Source organism: Protomyctophum bolini, assembly GCF_963924005.1.
Source record: "Protomyctophum bolini genome assembly, chromosome: 8".
NCBI classification, from domain to species: Eukaryota; Metazoa; Chordata; class Actinopteri; order Myctophiformes; family Myctophidae; genus Protomyctophum; species Protomyctophum bolini.
This window is the reverse complement of record NC_137869.1, coordinates 33,479,237-33,496,296: the sequence shown is the minus strand read 5'-3', so window position 1 is coordinate 33,496,296 and position 17,060 is coordinate 33,479,237. Positions and strand designations below refer to the sequence as shown.

The 17,060-nt window shown below is 43.2% G+C and overlaps 1 protein-coding gene across 2 annotated transcripts in view; it reads left to right on the top strand.

The window, feature by feature from the left end:
• The window catches only part of exoc2 (exocyst complex component 2), a 50,312-nt gene that overhangs the window by 7,057 nt on the left and 26,195 nt on the right, over nt 1-17,060 (top strand). For both annotated transcript variants that reach the window (XM_080769798.1, XM_080769799.1), the window contains exons 2-6: nt 2,073-2,239; nt 6,187-6,363; nt 7,287-7,413; nt 10,973-11,086; nt 13,453-13,577. In XM_080769798.1, the coding sequence (XP_080625924.1) occupies nt 2,122-2,239; nt 6,187-6,363; nt 7,287-7,413; nt 10,973-11,086; nt 13,453-13,577 (661 nt within the window). In that variant the 5' untranslated portion in view covers nt 2,073-2,121. The remainder of the gene's footprint in view (nt 1-2,072; nt 2,240-6,186; nt 6,364-7,286; nt 7,414-10,972; nt 11,087-13,452; nt 13,578-17,060) is intronic.

The window sequence follows — 17,060 nt, the reverse complement described above, 5'->3', positions numbered from 1 at the left end:
TTGTGCACGTGTATTTTCAAGATTTTTTTGTGTGTGTGTTTTTTGGGGGGGGGGGGCAACTAGAAACACTCTTGGAAACATACCGGTTGCAGTTAGAATGCTCTCTCTCTACAAAATAAGAGCCCCGCCCTCTAACTCGCTCCCACTCCAAACATATGGGATTGATGAAGGCCAGAGCGAGCACTCGTTTCAGGCCTGTTAACCTCTTATCTTCTCCATGTCACAACCGCCGCCCCTCCGTTTCCTCCTAACAAGCACTGTGCGCCGTGGGGGGGCTACATAAGTTAACCCCCCACCCCACTGCCTACCTACCCTCCCCGGGAGTTACTGTATATCGCCCCATCTCTCGTGGACGTTATGGGGTACTACGTGGAGAACCCACCCTCCCACCCAGGACGGTTCCGCCTGTGTGGAACACCTGGTGTCTCCCACTGTCGAGCTGCTCTGCGATGCACTGTAGTGTAACCACATAATGTATTAAATATCCTGCACAATCAAGAGTGCTGTTATTTCGCAAAAATAGACCTGAAGAAGGTAATGATAGTCATTTTAGTTTGACTATTTGACATTCTTGGGGAGTGTGGGCTCTGCTTTTCTGTTTACTACCTCTTTCTTTTGGTCTTAAAACTTCTTGAACCCCTAGCGTCCCTTTTCTGGGGTGAACACTCAGCGAAAGTAGTAGATCTGCAAGCTTACAGCGTGTCACATTTGCAACATTATTATTGGCAAAGATATTTAGTGTACTATAGAAACATGATGGACTATGGTCAACTAAGTGTATAGGGTGTAATTGGTAAAGTCTACACTTCTAGTTATCAGATGATGGAGCAGCGAGCCATGTGCGGACGTCACTGACACCGCGCTGAACTTGCATCAGGTCCAATTTGTGTGAACGCCCGCATTGTTTGCGGAGAACGTGTTTTGGCCGCGTGGCAGGAGAGCTGCTGCGGGGGCCGTAGTTTGGTCAGCCCTAGCAAGACCTGGCAGTAATTTATTAGCAAACATCTGCGCTGGTGAAATACATCCTTTTAGGATTTCATTTTTCTTTTTATCTCTTTTTTTATTATATATAAATTGGCCGTAACACAGTTAAATTGTTGTGTGTCTCTCTTCCCTTACTCAGACCTACACTTGGACTGATCTACATGGGCCGCGCTCTCTCTCTCTCTCTCTCTCTCTCTCTCTCTCTCTCTCTCTCTCTCTCTCTGTGCTGGTACCTTAAAGGCACCATGGTCACTCTGTGTTGTAGTGTGTAGGCTTATGTGGAAATGATTGAGGGAGGCCAGGTTTATTTATCCTTCACCGTGAGGTTTACATTCTTCCTCTTCTCTCTGCTCTCCCTGTCTCCCTGCTCCTTCATACTTGGCTCCTGGCTCTATTTTCCCTATTATCTGAGAGATAACCACCGCAGTGTATTGTTGGAAGACCTTCAGGGTGGGGAAATTAACACTATAGCCACACCAGCCAGCCAAATGCCGGGATTTTTGTAATTAATATTTCATGCTGGGGCTCGTAGGTTCATTTGTACTGCAATCAACGCTGGCAGCTAATTGAGCATCATGAAAGCAGATGGGAAATCTTGGGATTGAAAAACCGCTGTGGCCAAAAAGCAAATAGACCTGAAGACCTTGTGAGGGTAGTAGGAAAACTACACTCACAAGTATACCGCTAAAGGACATTTATATAACAAACTAAGTAGGGGTGCAGCTGTTAATAGATTTTAATAAAATGTAGCTTAAGTGGTTAATTAGACTAATCGAGTTAGTTGGTGGTTATAAAACAAATGGTTCGGTTTGTTGATATATTGAGAAAAAAATCATGCTACTCGATTAAATAATTAGTCAATAAATCGATAAGAAGATAATCGACTGCAGCCCAAACGACTAATAGTTTCTGCCTCCTTTGACGATGCTGCTATGCCTGTCCTTTACATAGTTATGAGTCATAACTTATGACTTACTAATAATATTTATTCTGATACTTCCATGCATACACTATACTGTAGGTCTTCATTCCTGATGTGCTAGCTTTGTGTTAATGACTTCTTCCTGTGTATTTCTGTCTCTTCCCAGCTTAACGGAGCTGGGCATTCCTGTGTTCCTGCTGGCCTTATAGGACACCATGTCTCGTGCTCGTCCACCCCCCCTGGTCACGGGCATCTCGCCCAATGAGGGCACGGCCTGGACCAAAGTCACCATCCGCGGGGAAAACCTGGGCAGTGGCCCTGCAGACCTCGTTGGTAATATACTTATATAATCAATCAACTTAGTGACCGCACACACACACACACACACACACACACACACACACACACACTTGTTTAATGCAAACTGCCATATTAATTTTTTAAGATGCACGGTTATATTTATTTTATAAGAAAAGCCCTGTGTTTATAACTGGCCTATTTCTACTGTATGTATTTGTCCTTTTCCTTTATTTTTGCAGCTCAGTGGGTGTGACCGGTCCTAATTATGTTCTTAGCATCAGTATGTTGTGGTATTTGGATATAGATAATGCAAGCAGTCATCGTGCAATTGATTTACATTTGTATTTTAAGCGACAGATTCACATTTTGTTTTGTGTGTCTACTGTTGCTGCTGAGTGACTGAAGGAGAGACATCGAGTTAGTTGTTTGTTCTGTTCAAGTATCAGGGATATTATGTAACATCAGTCAAACTCACAGCAATAAGCCTTAGAGTCCACATGGTTAAAATTAGACTGGTTTACACTACAGTTTGTTTGTGTTTAGCCGATATGTAATCGGACAGGGGCCCTTCTTTATTTTGTGTCTGCTTGTGATAAGAATTACAAATGAAAATGTTTTTTTTGTAACACTGTGGAGTGTATGTAAACTGAGTAGATATTAGCATAATGAAGATTTTCACATAATTTTACAGGTTACATACAGGTTTGAACTTGAAGAATGTTAAGTGTATTAATGTAATTCAATATGTCTCTGTAGTGTTCTATTTAGCTATATTTTATTAAGGATTTTATTTAATTTTTCCAGTAATACACTAACAGCTGTATTTATTTGTATTTTTGTTGTTTTTCTCAGTTGTATGACTATTGAATAAGCGGCACCAGAAACGGTCTACCTCATTTTGTTCCCTTCACATAACATCTGAAATGACAATAAAGTATCCTCATCATAATACAGTATATTGTTCAAAAGAATTTAGCTGACATAAGTTTCGCAAATAAATCACACCGCTGGACGTTTTGCTTATTTAAAAAAATCTTTGCTTGTACGTAATTTGTACGTAAAGAAAATACATTAACTATACGTGTCTTACTGTAGCAATGCACGTAACGGTATAATCCACACAGACAGACACACACACACACACACACACACACACACACACACACGTTGTGTGCAATACAACTGAAAGCACACGTGTGACTCATATGGGGTGTTTTTTTAATGTGCTTTCAGTTGTATTGCTATTACCTGCACTTGGAAATGTAGCAGGCCTAAAGATGCTAAAGGGTTATACCTAAATATTTTATGCATTTATTTGTTATTTCTTCTGCATTGTTTTATAGTGTAGACTAGAGAGACAGGAAACTAAGGGGAGAGGGGAAACATGCTGCTTTACTAATTATTTAATTACTAATTCTTATTTAACTATCAGTGATAAATATAAAAAACCTTATACCAAGAATATAACACAATTTCACAGTCATGACCAATGAAATCTAAAACATTTAATATTGTTGAGAGAAGAAAGAAAAAGGCCCAATGTTATAAAAAGCAACTCAAAGATTGTATAGTCCACAGCTCTAGCAGCATTAATATTATATTTACAACATAACATATTCTTTTCTTTTCGTGTAAAGGGACCCTCTATCTTCTGATGCCCTCCCAATTAAAGGCCCTTGCACACAGAATCTGATGAGAATTAAAACGGAAGAAATAAAATCAGTATAGGAAACATCTAGTGAATCTCTTGCGGAGGCCTGACCATGCCTATTTTATTTTCTGTTTTTTATTTTTTATATTTATACTATGTCTACCATTATTAATACTGCCAAGGAACTGGTGTAATCAGGGACCTCTTATGCATACTACAGTGATTAACACTATTGTTACCTTCATCACTATATCAACGGGTTCTATTTTTTGTCTTTTTATTTATACTCTGCAAATGGAACAGACTGTACGAACACTCGGACACTGACCCTGGTGTTACATATGTAACCCCCCCTCATACATATACAGGCATATAGAAAAATGGGGGGAATAAAATGGCACATGATCTACTGAGAAAAATAACTAAACAAAAGTACAATAATGCTGTAAATGTTTATGTTTATGTTGATCACTCTCCTCCCAGTTCTGTACAATAATTGTCTGAATATTCAATAAACAGAATATATATATTTTTTAAAATCTTAGAAAAAAGAAAAATTACACGCCATCACACTGACGGCAATTTCGGAGTATGTACTGTATGCAGGAAGTCATATAGAAGAGCGTGTTCATTTTAAAATATTGTTGTCTGTTGGACTGTGTCTTTGTGCCTGTCGGACTCGGTGTGCAATATTTTGCCTGTGTCGACTGTGTCACTCACTGAAAATATCCGCACTACAAACTCGGAGCTTGTAGATCTACTCAAGACCAAAAAGAGAAATTAGTTTGTCTGATACCCATAGTGAAATTGTAGATTTGCAAGCTCACAAGGCAGAGCTTCGCGGCGTGCTATGAGCTTGTAGATCTGGTAATTTCACTTATTAATTTCATTCATAAATTACATTTATTTATGGAAATTATTAGTTTTCATTTGTTTTAAATAATTGTGGGAAATAATGGAATTGTTTTTCATTGGTGAAAATATATAATTTTCAAAATTTAGGAAACTGATAAAACGTGATATTTACTCGCAATCCTAAACAATTGGTCTGCGACCCAAAGATGGTCCCAACCCGCCCCACTGTTTGGATGTACCTGTCTCTCACACACAGTTGGATCTGTTGATGCTGACAATACTATGACCATGACTGGATTGATTGTCTTGAGATTGAACATGAATTAACGTACACAATGAGAAAATAATTATAGATTTCCTTTAGTTTTTGTTTTATTCCAAGAAGCCACACAGATGGAATATTCCCGTCTTGTTCCCATTATAGGCTTCGACCGTACACTGTTCTGTGTGGATATTTTCCCTCATATACCCTCTGGCTTGAGTGAAGAGAGGAGGATCATTCCAATCCAGAGCTTGGTGTTCTCTCTCTCTCTCTCTCTCTCTCTCACAGTCTCTTGAGTGTTCCATACTTGGCAAGCCGTATCCTCGCCTGTGATACAGGTCTATTTCTGACCATGAATGTCCCCAGGGTCTGGAATTAGCCAATTAGATATGCACAAATTTGTGTGTGTGTGTGTATGTAAACGTATGTGTTTAAAGTACAAAGTGGTTGGTGGAGAACAGAGGCAGGAAATGGGCTCTAATGGCCATATTATTCACGGTTTTATGGACTATTTGTTGATCAGGCCATGCAGGCTTTTTCTGTTTGATTGTACAGGCGTGAAGGCTTCTATTTACAAGACCTTACAACCCTATTGTACAAGCTCCCGGGAGCACCTCTTAACCACTCAACCTGGTTACGGTATCCCTGTTTTGGCCATGTCAGTATAGGCAAACATTAAAAGCAATGTCACTACTATGGGCTTGTAGATGAGCTATTTTCACTATTATTGTACGTTTGAAATAAGCTTAAGTGGTTAAACATTGTCTTCTAGTGCCTAAAGCGGTTTCAAGAGGGTCTTAAAGCAAGGTGGATGACAGACGTACAGCGTACATACAGACGGGCACTCGGTGTGTCAGTAATGAGCCACTTAGGACTGAAGTGACAGCGTTAGCGGTTAGTGCTGCTGAAACGTTGATGGGGCTGAGAGAGGACGAGGGTCGGGGGGGGCCACCCATGCCCACCGTGACCCCACAACCCCTCCCTATACGTCCAGTGACGGCTCGACACCAATTCACTCATAAAACACCAAACAAAACAAACAAACAAGCAAACCGAAACCCCCCCCCCCCCAAATCTCTCCAAGTGGTAGCCTCTTGTCTCCATAATTGTCCTTTGTGTTTATGGCAACTCCAGCCTGTTTATTTTGTCCTGTCACCGTGTGTCCACATGCCGGGTTTTAGTCTCTTGACCCTCTTCTCTCTCCACTCTCAGGCCTGTCCATCTGTGGCCACAACTGCCTGCTGACGGCAGAGTGGATGTCGGCCAGCAAGATAGTGTGCCGCGTGGGCCCCGCCAAGGACGACAAGGGAGAGATCATCGTCACCACCAAGTCTGGAGGCCACGGCACCTCCACGGTGTCCTTCAAGCTGCTCCGGCAGGAGAAGATTGGTAAGACCCTCCGAACTGTGCCATAAGACCCTGGACCACGGCACTCAGATCTGTGCCATAAGACCCTGGACCACGGCACTCACATCTGTGCCATAAGACCCTGGACCAGGCACTCACATCTGTGCCATAAGACCCTGGACCAGGCACTCACATCTGTGCCATAAGACCCTGGACCACGGCACTCACATCTGTGCCATAAGACCCTGGACCACGGCACTCAGATCTGTGCCATAAGACCCTGGACCACGGCACTCACATCTGTGCCATAAGACCCTGGACCACGGCACTCAGATCTGTGCCATAAGACCCTGGACCACGGCACTCACATCTGGGCCATAAGACCCTGGACCACGGCACTCACATCTGTGCCATAAGACCCTGGACCACGGCACTCACATCTGTGCCATAAGACCCTGGACCACGGCACTCCGATCTGTGCCATAAGGCAGTGGTTCTCAGCCTGTGGGTCGGGTACCCACAGGAGTGGGGTTACCCGTTCAAATAGGATTATTTTGCGGGGTCACAACCTGAAAAGGTTGAGAACCGCTACCAAAATGACTGATTCATACTATCTGCAAGCAGATGTATATGCTCCACAAGCTCACAATGTGACATGTTGTGAGCTAGTAGATCTGCTAATCTCGTTGTTATACAAGGCGTGCAACCAGATATAAATCGGGCGTAAATTCTGCACTGTACATTGCACATACTGTATAGTCGGGTTAATAAGATGTAGCGGGAAATTGTGGCTACCAACATGAACCCCCTCTATTCTGCTTCCCCCGCTGCCTCAGTCTTTGTTCGTGCATGTCCCAGGGAGTGTGTGTGTTTACACAATGATGGTGCGTGCATGCAGACATCTGGGATGTGTTGCAGGATGTGAGTGATGTGGGCTGTGCCCGTGGCCCTGCTCTGTCCCACAGGTATCCTGGACCAGTCGGCTGTGTGGGTGGACGAGATGAACTACCTCGACATGAGGACGGACCGCAACAAAGGCATCTCCCCCCTCTCCCTGCGACCCAGCAACCCACTGGGCATCGACATAGACAAGTACGCAGCGGGAACGTGTATTTACACGCAACGCAATCACACACACACACACACACACACACACACACACACACACACACACACACACACACACACACACACGTCACACACACACACACACACACACACACACACAAAATCACTCAACGCAATCGCACAACCGTAAACACACGCGCTCTAGTCATTGAGTCATGGTTTACATCCCTAAACAGAAACAAACTCTCCCCATGTGGAGGCGTTTGAAATATTATGCCAACACAGCGATGGCTGAGCTGCCCCAAACCGCTGCACATAGGGAGTGGAAACGGCACAAAATGTGTACACTACACAGTATATAAATCGGAGCGAGAGAGAGAGAATTGGAAAGAAATAATGCATCGACCACTACCACATATGCATTCTCTTCGTTCATATCGATGGAATATGGTGCTGGCCTCCCACGTGCCTGGCAGTGAAGAGTCCAGGCTGTAACGTATAGTTTGTGTAGTTAAGTTCTGGCATGTCTGGGTCTCATGTTTGTTTGGCTTAGAGGGGCCAGGGGGCAAGTGACCGCTCGTGGCCAGGGACTAGTCCCCCCTAAACAGGCTGCTGCCCTCTGTGCCCTTCATCCGTCATTCAGGATCAGGCTGCAATCCAAAATAATCAACACTTTAATAAACAAATACACCATCTGCATCTAAATGTCAATGTTGCAGTGCTACTGGAGAGAAAGAAGAAATGTTATAATGAAATAAATACAATGGCATCTGGAATACATATTCTTTTATATAAACATTTCATTGGCTTTTTTTTAGGAAACAAACAACAAATGGTACAATAGCGTAAATGCTCCAATAATGATAATGAACCCAACCCACTTCCTCACCCTCCCTCAGGTTTTGAGTAGTTTAAGAGGCGCCCGGCCCCCAATGAAGTACAGTTCTAATGAAGCAGCCTCACATAGCGTATTATTCCTACAGTGATATCACCGGCTGGTTATTCAGCTCAGAGGCCTCTGAGAAGAGGACGCTTTTGTCTGGTCAGAGAAACACTTCCTCGTGGTGATGTCACTGGGCAGTTCCCCGGTCATCCCCCGCTGCGCAGGTGACGCTTGAATGATAATGTTGGCTATTCAAGAGCACTCTCGCCTACTGAATTCGCACGAATAGTAAAAAAGCCGCGCTTGTGTCCGTGGCCTGCTTCCTGTCTGCATAGTAGACGGCGGGCGGGGCGGGGGGGGGTGTGTGTGTGTGAGTGCAGCCTTTGATGGCATGCCAGGTACGAAGACGAGTGAGTTACATTAGGGAGTGCGAGAGCAAGCCCTGACCTTTTCCTTGTTTACGCTCCCTCTCTCGTCTACTGTACTTACTAGGGTTGTAACGATACGATACATGGACGATATTGGTTAATTGATGGCGATACGATTCAATCATTTGAAATCGATACAATAACTATTTAGCAAAGAAATAAAAAATGTGGATAGTGCAGGTTTTTAAGGGAAACATTTATTATTATTACATATTATATAACACATATGGACAAACCCACACCTTGACATGAGCACATACAGATAATAATGTGTATAATATACACATCGACAGACCAAGTGTAGCGATATGGAATGGAAAAGTACCGTAATTAAACCACTCTTTCTCTTTTGTATTCTTAAAAAGCAAGGCTTTTGCACACCTACAAGCGACAGGTGCGTAGGAGAGGGACAACCGTGTGCCCGACGTCATGAAAAAGAAAAAACATCCGCACAGTGCGCACACTGTCTTCAAGTGAAAGGCCTATACGGCATTCAGCAGGCTATCTTTATAAAGATAGCCTGCATTTGAAGACAGTGTGCTGTTTTCTAAAATTGCAAAATAAAATTACTAAATGCAGTACTAGTATTGCTACAATTGATTATTTGCATTGCAAAAAGGTTTGATACCGATTATTTGCATTGCAAAACGATACAATACAAAGTCAAACAATGCGACATGTTGCTGTTTACATATCAATATACTTTGATTCTTGAAATTAAAATAGGTTTTTCGATGCAGTTACATTCGTTACATCCCTGGTACTTACGGGTCTCCTCGTTCCAGTATGAAATCACAGGTGAGAAGAGGTTGGTGATTTGCCCTGGTGTTACCATTCGTTAATTAATGAAGAATCCTGCACTTTCACCCTTGGTTTTCTATCGTGTTATAAAGTCTTGTCTATCCCATGACAGCCGGTCTTTCTTTGATTGAAATCAGGTGTGTGTGTGTGTGTGTGTGTGTGTGTGTGTGTGTGTGTGTGTGTGTGTGTGTGTGTGTGTGTGTGTGTGTGTGTGTGTGTGTGTGTGTGTCCATGTGTGTCCATGTGCATAAAATGGTGGTGCTATGTGATTCTGTGAGTGTGTAAGTGCAGAGTGGGTGGTGGGGGGGTTTGGTTTGTGTAGGCCACGGGTCATTAGTAGAGATCAAACTTCTCTAATGACTGCTGGGTCCTCCGAGGGCACCCAGGCGTCACACACTGCTCTTCCCACGCCAGGGCCTCCTTGCTGGGGCACCACTAGGCCACACACTGACCCCTGCTGGAAGTCCTCATCACCAGCATCACATTCAGCGTTTATGTTTCATCTCTTTACAGTTCTATGATTACATACACTACACAGTATTCATCCAGCCAACCCACATTCATCAGACATCCACTTACTCGCATTCATTAGGCTTAATTGCACATTATGATTAATTTAAGATTGATTGCGCGCCAGTATTTAATGATGTAATAAACCAGGCTTTCTATTTATTTTAGCTTTTAGCTCAAAGTTTGTACTTGTAGTTGTTACATATTGTGTGACTCTGTAAAGGTTTTAAATATTGATCATGCTTGATAATAATAATAATAATAAATTATAATTATAATTTATTTAATTTAGATGTGTTAACCCATTGAGGACAGGAACCCCTTTTGGTGTTTTAAGCATTTAAACTTTATCTAAAATGTTATCCCACGATTTTGCAACCAATTTTTTCACCCAGTGTCAATTATCTAATGTAATCCTGGGCGCTACACTTCCTCTGCCAACCTGGCGGGGCAGTGGACTGAACTCATGCTTCCTTCTATGCATGAGGAGTCCAAGCTGCTTCTTTTCACCTGACGGGGGAATTTCACCGGCCAGACGTAGCACGTGGAAGGAACACGTTATTCCGACCAGTTCCTTTCCCCTCCGTCAGGCGCCCCGGCTTAAGCATTTAAACTTTAGCTATTGAAAAATAGCAGATCTACAAGCTCATAGCGTGGCACCGAGTGCTGGGCTACGAGCTTGTACATCTGATATTCTTGAAAAATTGTGACAATGTGGCGCACATTTTTTAAATTGAATACCAGTATATCTTTTTTCAGAGCGAACATTTTTTACTCAAATCTTTGCGGTGGTCGGCGGCCAATTACATATCATTTTTGGGATCCTTGAGAACCACTGACATAGAAACATAGGTTTTTCAGAAAACTGTCATGATTTAGAAGACATTTTGTAGAATCTGGTCTCAGCTCTAAATGTTTTAATACACATACTCACAAACACTCTGTCTCTGTCTTCTTCCAGGGCCAAAGTCCCCCAGAAGGACATGGAGGTGACATTCCCAGGAATGAGTGGAGACTTCACTAGTGAGAACTTCTCTGCAACATGGTATCTGATAGAGAACCACTCGGCCACCAGGTAGTCCAATCTTCACAATCACTTAGTTACAACTGTACTGTAACTTCCCAAATACCTTTCACATTATGATGACAGGGCTCTACAAATGTTTAGCTTGGAAAAAAGAAACATGCAGTAAACAACAGATAATTGTTATCTAAAGGACCATTGCTTTAAAAAATAAGCTTGTATTATTTAATTCAGATTTTGATTCACTTACTTACCACAAATGCCACTTGAAAGTTACTACTACTACTACATAATAATAATAATAATAATAACTTTATTTATATAGCACCTTTCTAGGCATGAGCCACAAAGTGCTGCACAGGAATAATAAGAAAATTCACAATAGAAAAACAAATAAGTAACATGATCTATCATAATAAACGTAACAAACAAGAAACACCCAAACATTAAGCAAATCAAGATAACACAAGATCAGTAAAAGTCGGGGGAAAATAATAGGGATAGGGATTTAAAACGTGTAAGGGAGTCAGTGAGGCGAATTAGTTCTGGAAGCTCATTCCCATGGGTGACATACTTAAACCATGTGAACCCTAGTGTCCTTATCCTGAGCATGTCATGATAGGCAAAAACATTCGTTGAACATTCGGTTGTAGATCTGCTTTTTTCGCTAGTATTTACATACATATTCACAACAACGTTCAGTACAGTATATAGTGTTTATGTGGTTAAACTATGGTTAAACAAATAGTGCCCTCACTAATGACAAATTGCATGGACAATTTACAAATCATGACATTTAACAGACTTACTGAGAGTGACAAGTGCAAGATCAGAGTAAATGGCATGAACCCTAGTTGACAAACGATAAATAAATTGGTAGCGTAACTATTTAGTGCTTTGAAGAAACTAAACCTAGCATCAGCCTAAATAACATCTGTAAATACACTGCATCTTGGGACAAAAAGGACTAAGTACAGTATACTAGTATACTAGTATATAGTGTCCCTGGGCATTGTAAAACATACCGTTTATTGTTCCCAACAATGCCATTTTCTTTTCTTATATAATTATTTTGCCATTTTGCTTATGACATTGTATCATTGTCTCATTGTATTTTTTATTATTCTTGATGCTTTGCCTGTGCTATACAAATCAAATTGCCTTGCCTCGTGTTGCCTACACATTTTTTGTCACACTGTTGAGAAGAAGGCCACTTGTCAGTTGTCACTGTTTATACAACAGTGCATGCGACGACAACAACCTTTTAACCTTGAAGCAAAGCAGTGGCACCAGGTTACCCGTAGCTGCCCGTGTGGCTCTCTCAGAGATGCTGGGTGATGCGGTGACCCCTGTAGAGCCGTGGGCTGTCATGGATGGACAGTGGACAGAGTTATTTTGGACTCTCCTGGCTTCCTCTCCCTCCTGTGTTAGCCTCCCGTTCACCCAGACCCCAGGATCCAGCTTGGCCTGTTTGGACCTCACTGGGTGACTGTTTCTTCCTGCTGAGGAAGCCTCACGCAGGACACACTGACACACACACACACACACACACACACACACACACACACACACACACACACACAGATTGGGCACGCGCTGTGTGCGTGTGTGTGTGGGAGAGCATCTCCGTCTGTGACTCATTCTCAGTACATGCTCGGTTAAACATGACCACGTTACCACTGTAAACTATAATGTGGACCACATAAAGTTGTATGGTCTGTAACGTTGCCTCTTCAGGGTTTTTCCTAGCTCAGAATGGGCCTTTAGGGGGTGACTGACCACACATGACAATTATCGCCATCCGTCCACGTTGCAACAGCAAAGGCAATACATTATTCTGTCTTCCCTTATTTGACAGATCTATGTATTTTCCTGTCATTTAGTTTACCTTTTTTAATGTTTTTTTGTGGCTTTCACCTTTATTTAGACAGTAGCGTGAGCAGACAGTAGGCTGACAGGAAATGGGGAGAGAGTTGGGGGGAAGACATGCATTAAAGGCCGTCGGGATCGGGGGTCGAACCCGCGGCACACTGCCAGACTGGATTACCAGCCAAGGTGCCTGGACCACTGAGCCATGGCCCAGGCGTTTAGTTTACCTTTTGATAAACAGAAATATCTATCATTGTTGAGTAAACAAAAGCCCATTTAATGTGGTTGAAAAACGACAATGCCATAAAAGCCAATTGAATGGGCAGGTGATTGCCTACAATCCTTTTGATTGATTTGTTGATGGGCAAAGCAAATAGCAGCTTGTTTTACTTGCAAGACAACAAGTATACATAGTCATACATATTCTCAGTTTTTATCATTTTGGTGCTGGTGATTTTACTTTGTGGGTGGCAAAAACATCATTGAGGGCACCAACAAATCCTCCAGAACGAAGCCTTCTCTTACATCATTGCTCTCCTGTGTTTAAGTTTTGAACAGTTGCGGATGGGGGCCAATACCCTAAAGAAGCAGGCCACTAAGAAGAATGAGGGCAGTCTGGCGTATGTGAAAGGAGGCCTCAGTACATTTTTTGAGGCCCAGGACGCTCTGGCAGGTAAGCAGGTTTAACACATTTCGAGCCATTTTCCCGGCTTCTTTACAAATGGCCTTTAATTAATCTGCATATTTCCGAAACATCATTCTTCAGAACTGCTCAGAAGCTCTTGATGTTTGGAAAGTGCCTGTGTAATTGAGCCTGTGTGTGTGCAAGTCTGTTTCGTGTGCATGTGCATGTGTGCGCACGTCAAGCGGTGTGTTTCTCGACTTGCGGTCGATCGGTGGTTGATTAAAGAGACTCATTTGGGCGCCGTGTGAGAACCCTGCTCGCTCCATGCCACAGTACCGGCAGCCAACCTCAACACGCCTAATTCACCTCCATTAAAATGAGATCAGGCCCCTCACCTGTCATTCAGAGCAGTGAGCCTGTGGCTGTGGCGCTGCACCACTGAGGCCCTCTACAACCCAGATGCATGAAAACACACGCACTCTGACGCAGAGAACTCCTCGGAGTCCAGGAACATTTTGATGTAGCGGAGACTGACTGCTGTCGCTCTGCCAGGTAGCTCAAATCAATTGTCCACTCCATCATTCATAGTTTTGTCTGTTTACCCGCTGCTCTTCTCATAGCCACTCGGCTACTTCCCCTTTACTATTTATACGTCCACGCTTTCTGCCTCTGTCATTATTATTGCTTTCCGTGTGCCCCTGCTTGGGAGAAAAAGGCAATGTTATCGTTGTTAGTGGTCAAATCTAAATAAACGGAGCAGCCCAACACAATGCGGGCTGCCGTATTAGGACCGATAGGGCCGATAACGGCCCCTAATATGAGCGGAAGGGAACAATATGTGACTGTTCTCACGTTAAGACTGAGCGTGCCTACTGTGTGTGTGTGTGTGTGTGCCCCATTCCTTGTGAATGGGAAGTGCACAGACCCTGGTGACCCAGGAAGCACTGCACTCAAATGAACCGCAACCCATGAAAGTTCACTCACTCACCGCCATACAGGTCCTCTAATACAGAATGTAGTTCACCCTACTACAGTGGTTTTCAACCCTTTTCATATCAAGGCCCATTATTCAGCATTTGAGCCACGGACCACCATTTGATGAGATTTAGCCTCTCAGACACAAAAACTAAAGATCGTTATCGTTGGATAAGTTTGTCCACAATTCCATGCTGTATTGATTTGTAGGAGAGATAACAGGCGAACTTGATCGAAGTAACAATTACTTTTATATTCTTTAAAACTGTAAATTAAGTAATTCAGATGTTTAACAATGATTTAACTCTTGTAAGCGTAACATTTGTTTCAACACACTCAATAGTTAAATATCTATAAGGAGGGTCCATTTGGTTACCAACTCTCCATCATTTGGAGGCTGGGCACCACCTGAAACCCCCTCAAGGACCACTGGTGGTCCCTGGATCACTGGTTGAGAACCACTGCACTAATGCACTACAGATCAAGCACTTCTTTCCTTTCCGTTTCTCTTAGCATCACCATCAGAGCTAGTCTGATGACTCATCGCAGAACTAGAAGGTCCACTCTTGGCTCAAGGTTTTTCTCTCTTGTTTCTAAATGAAGGGGGAGGGAGCCCGGAATGGATGGCTCAAGGATAGGTCACAGCTCAAGGGGTGTATTCCGTATCGTCAAATAACAAGCCAAACCGACATACCAGCCTCGGTGCCAGTCAGCCAGCCAGCTGTAGACATCTCTGCGCTCGCTCACTGTCGGGTGCCCCGGTTTAGCACAGCTGTCTCCCATACTGTGAATCCTTTCTTTGTCTCTCAGCGTTTTGGCATCACTAAGCAGTTTTCGAGCCGTTCCAAATTAACCTCACCTCAGGTGTTGCCATGTAAATGGAGAGGAAATGAGTAAAACGCACCGTGTGCGCATTGCAGACGCGTGCTCGCATGTTCTCTCTGGTTTAGAACTGTGCCGCATTAAAAAGCGGGCACGCTTCTAATTGGTGTTTAGCCTGTAGTGCTTCCAGCCCTCTCAATCACCATTAAAAACCTTTATTTTCAGTCTTCTCTCCTGTTTATTTTCTATCCTGCCGGCATGTGCGAATTTTATTGATGGCTCTCATAAAAGTCAGGGGCTTTTATTAATAGGAGACTGACGATGACTGCCGGGTGGAAACGGGGAAGACGAGCCAAATCTGGAAAAAGAAATGAGGCGGACAGAAAACGTTTAGAGCAAATAGTGTCCATCTGACTCTGTATCCACTGAGCTCCTCTCTCTCCCTTTCTCTTGTTCCCTTCTCAACAGTTATTGTTCTCGCCATCCTCCATAATTTTTTATCTTAATTGTAATGGCAAAAAAGTCTTTATTAGGCAAATTGTTTTGCCTGGAAAATAGAAGCAGTAACCCAAGATATGTAAGGGATAATGTCTGCCTAGGGTGGTTAATCACCCTGAATGTGAATTATATCCCGACAATGCCCACCTAGGCAGACATTATCCCACTTAATACATACATTAATAAACGGACCCAAAACACAACAAAACGAGGTATTTCCTTTCTTGCGTGTCGCACTGACTGCGTCTGCCCAGTTGCAGCACTGTCGGAAAACAAGGACGTGAGTTGATCAAATAGAATACATTTTTGGGTACTGCTTCGTCTATTTCTCCCTCAAATGTTTTCAAAAACATTTTTGAGAGCAATGTTTAGCTGTAAATGACATTGTGTGTGTGTGTGTGTGTGTGTGTTGTTTAACTTGTTTACATGGCTGTCATGTTGGAAACAGCAGTAAATCAGCACTTTGATTAGGTTTGTTAGAAGAAATTACAGACCACTGAATTCAGCGATTGACCAACCAGAATCATAATAATAAAAGCTATGGTATTGTTACAGTATCTGAAGTACCATCAGATGTCGTCCACACACAAAATAATTTTCGTATGTTATTGAATTCAGATTTGGATCCCTTGTAAGAAGTTTTACTTCCTATCCAAAAGCTCACAATGCAACATGCTTTGAGCTTGTAGGCAGCCCGTTCTTTTTCTTCTTTCATCGGGGGGCAGTCTTTGTCTCCATTACCATAGACTGAAAACGTGCATTCTGTGCAACCAAATCTGCTGTCTCACGCCTCATCTGTCTGCGATTTTTTGCGTTCCCCCGCTGTGTTTAAACACACAGGCTTGTGGAGCGGCTAAATACTGATTTGGTTTCATTTCTGACAGGGTGTGTTAGCTAATGTGAGGCTTGTGCTGTAGGGAGGCAGCGCTGGGAACTCTTAACTACTACGTGTCAGTATTCCCAAAACTTCAAAGACAAACTGACCAATAAAGAACAGAGTCTGGACCAATTATGTTCTGACTCGCAGGTAGACTCTCCGCCGGGGTTCCGCGAGGCACGCCGAGTCAAACGAGTGGTTGCATGATGAGGTCACAGGTCACAGACACGCTACACGTGACGTCATTAGTTTGTGGTCAGCCGGCCCAGAGTTGAGGGTTGAGCTGAGGTGCAGAGGGGGTTAAACAGGAAATAAGCGGTCCTGTTAAGCATCTCCATGTGACCCACAGACTGCTGAGA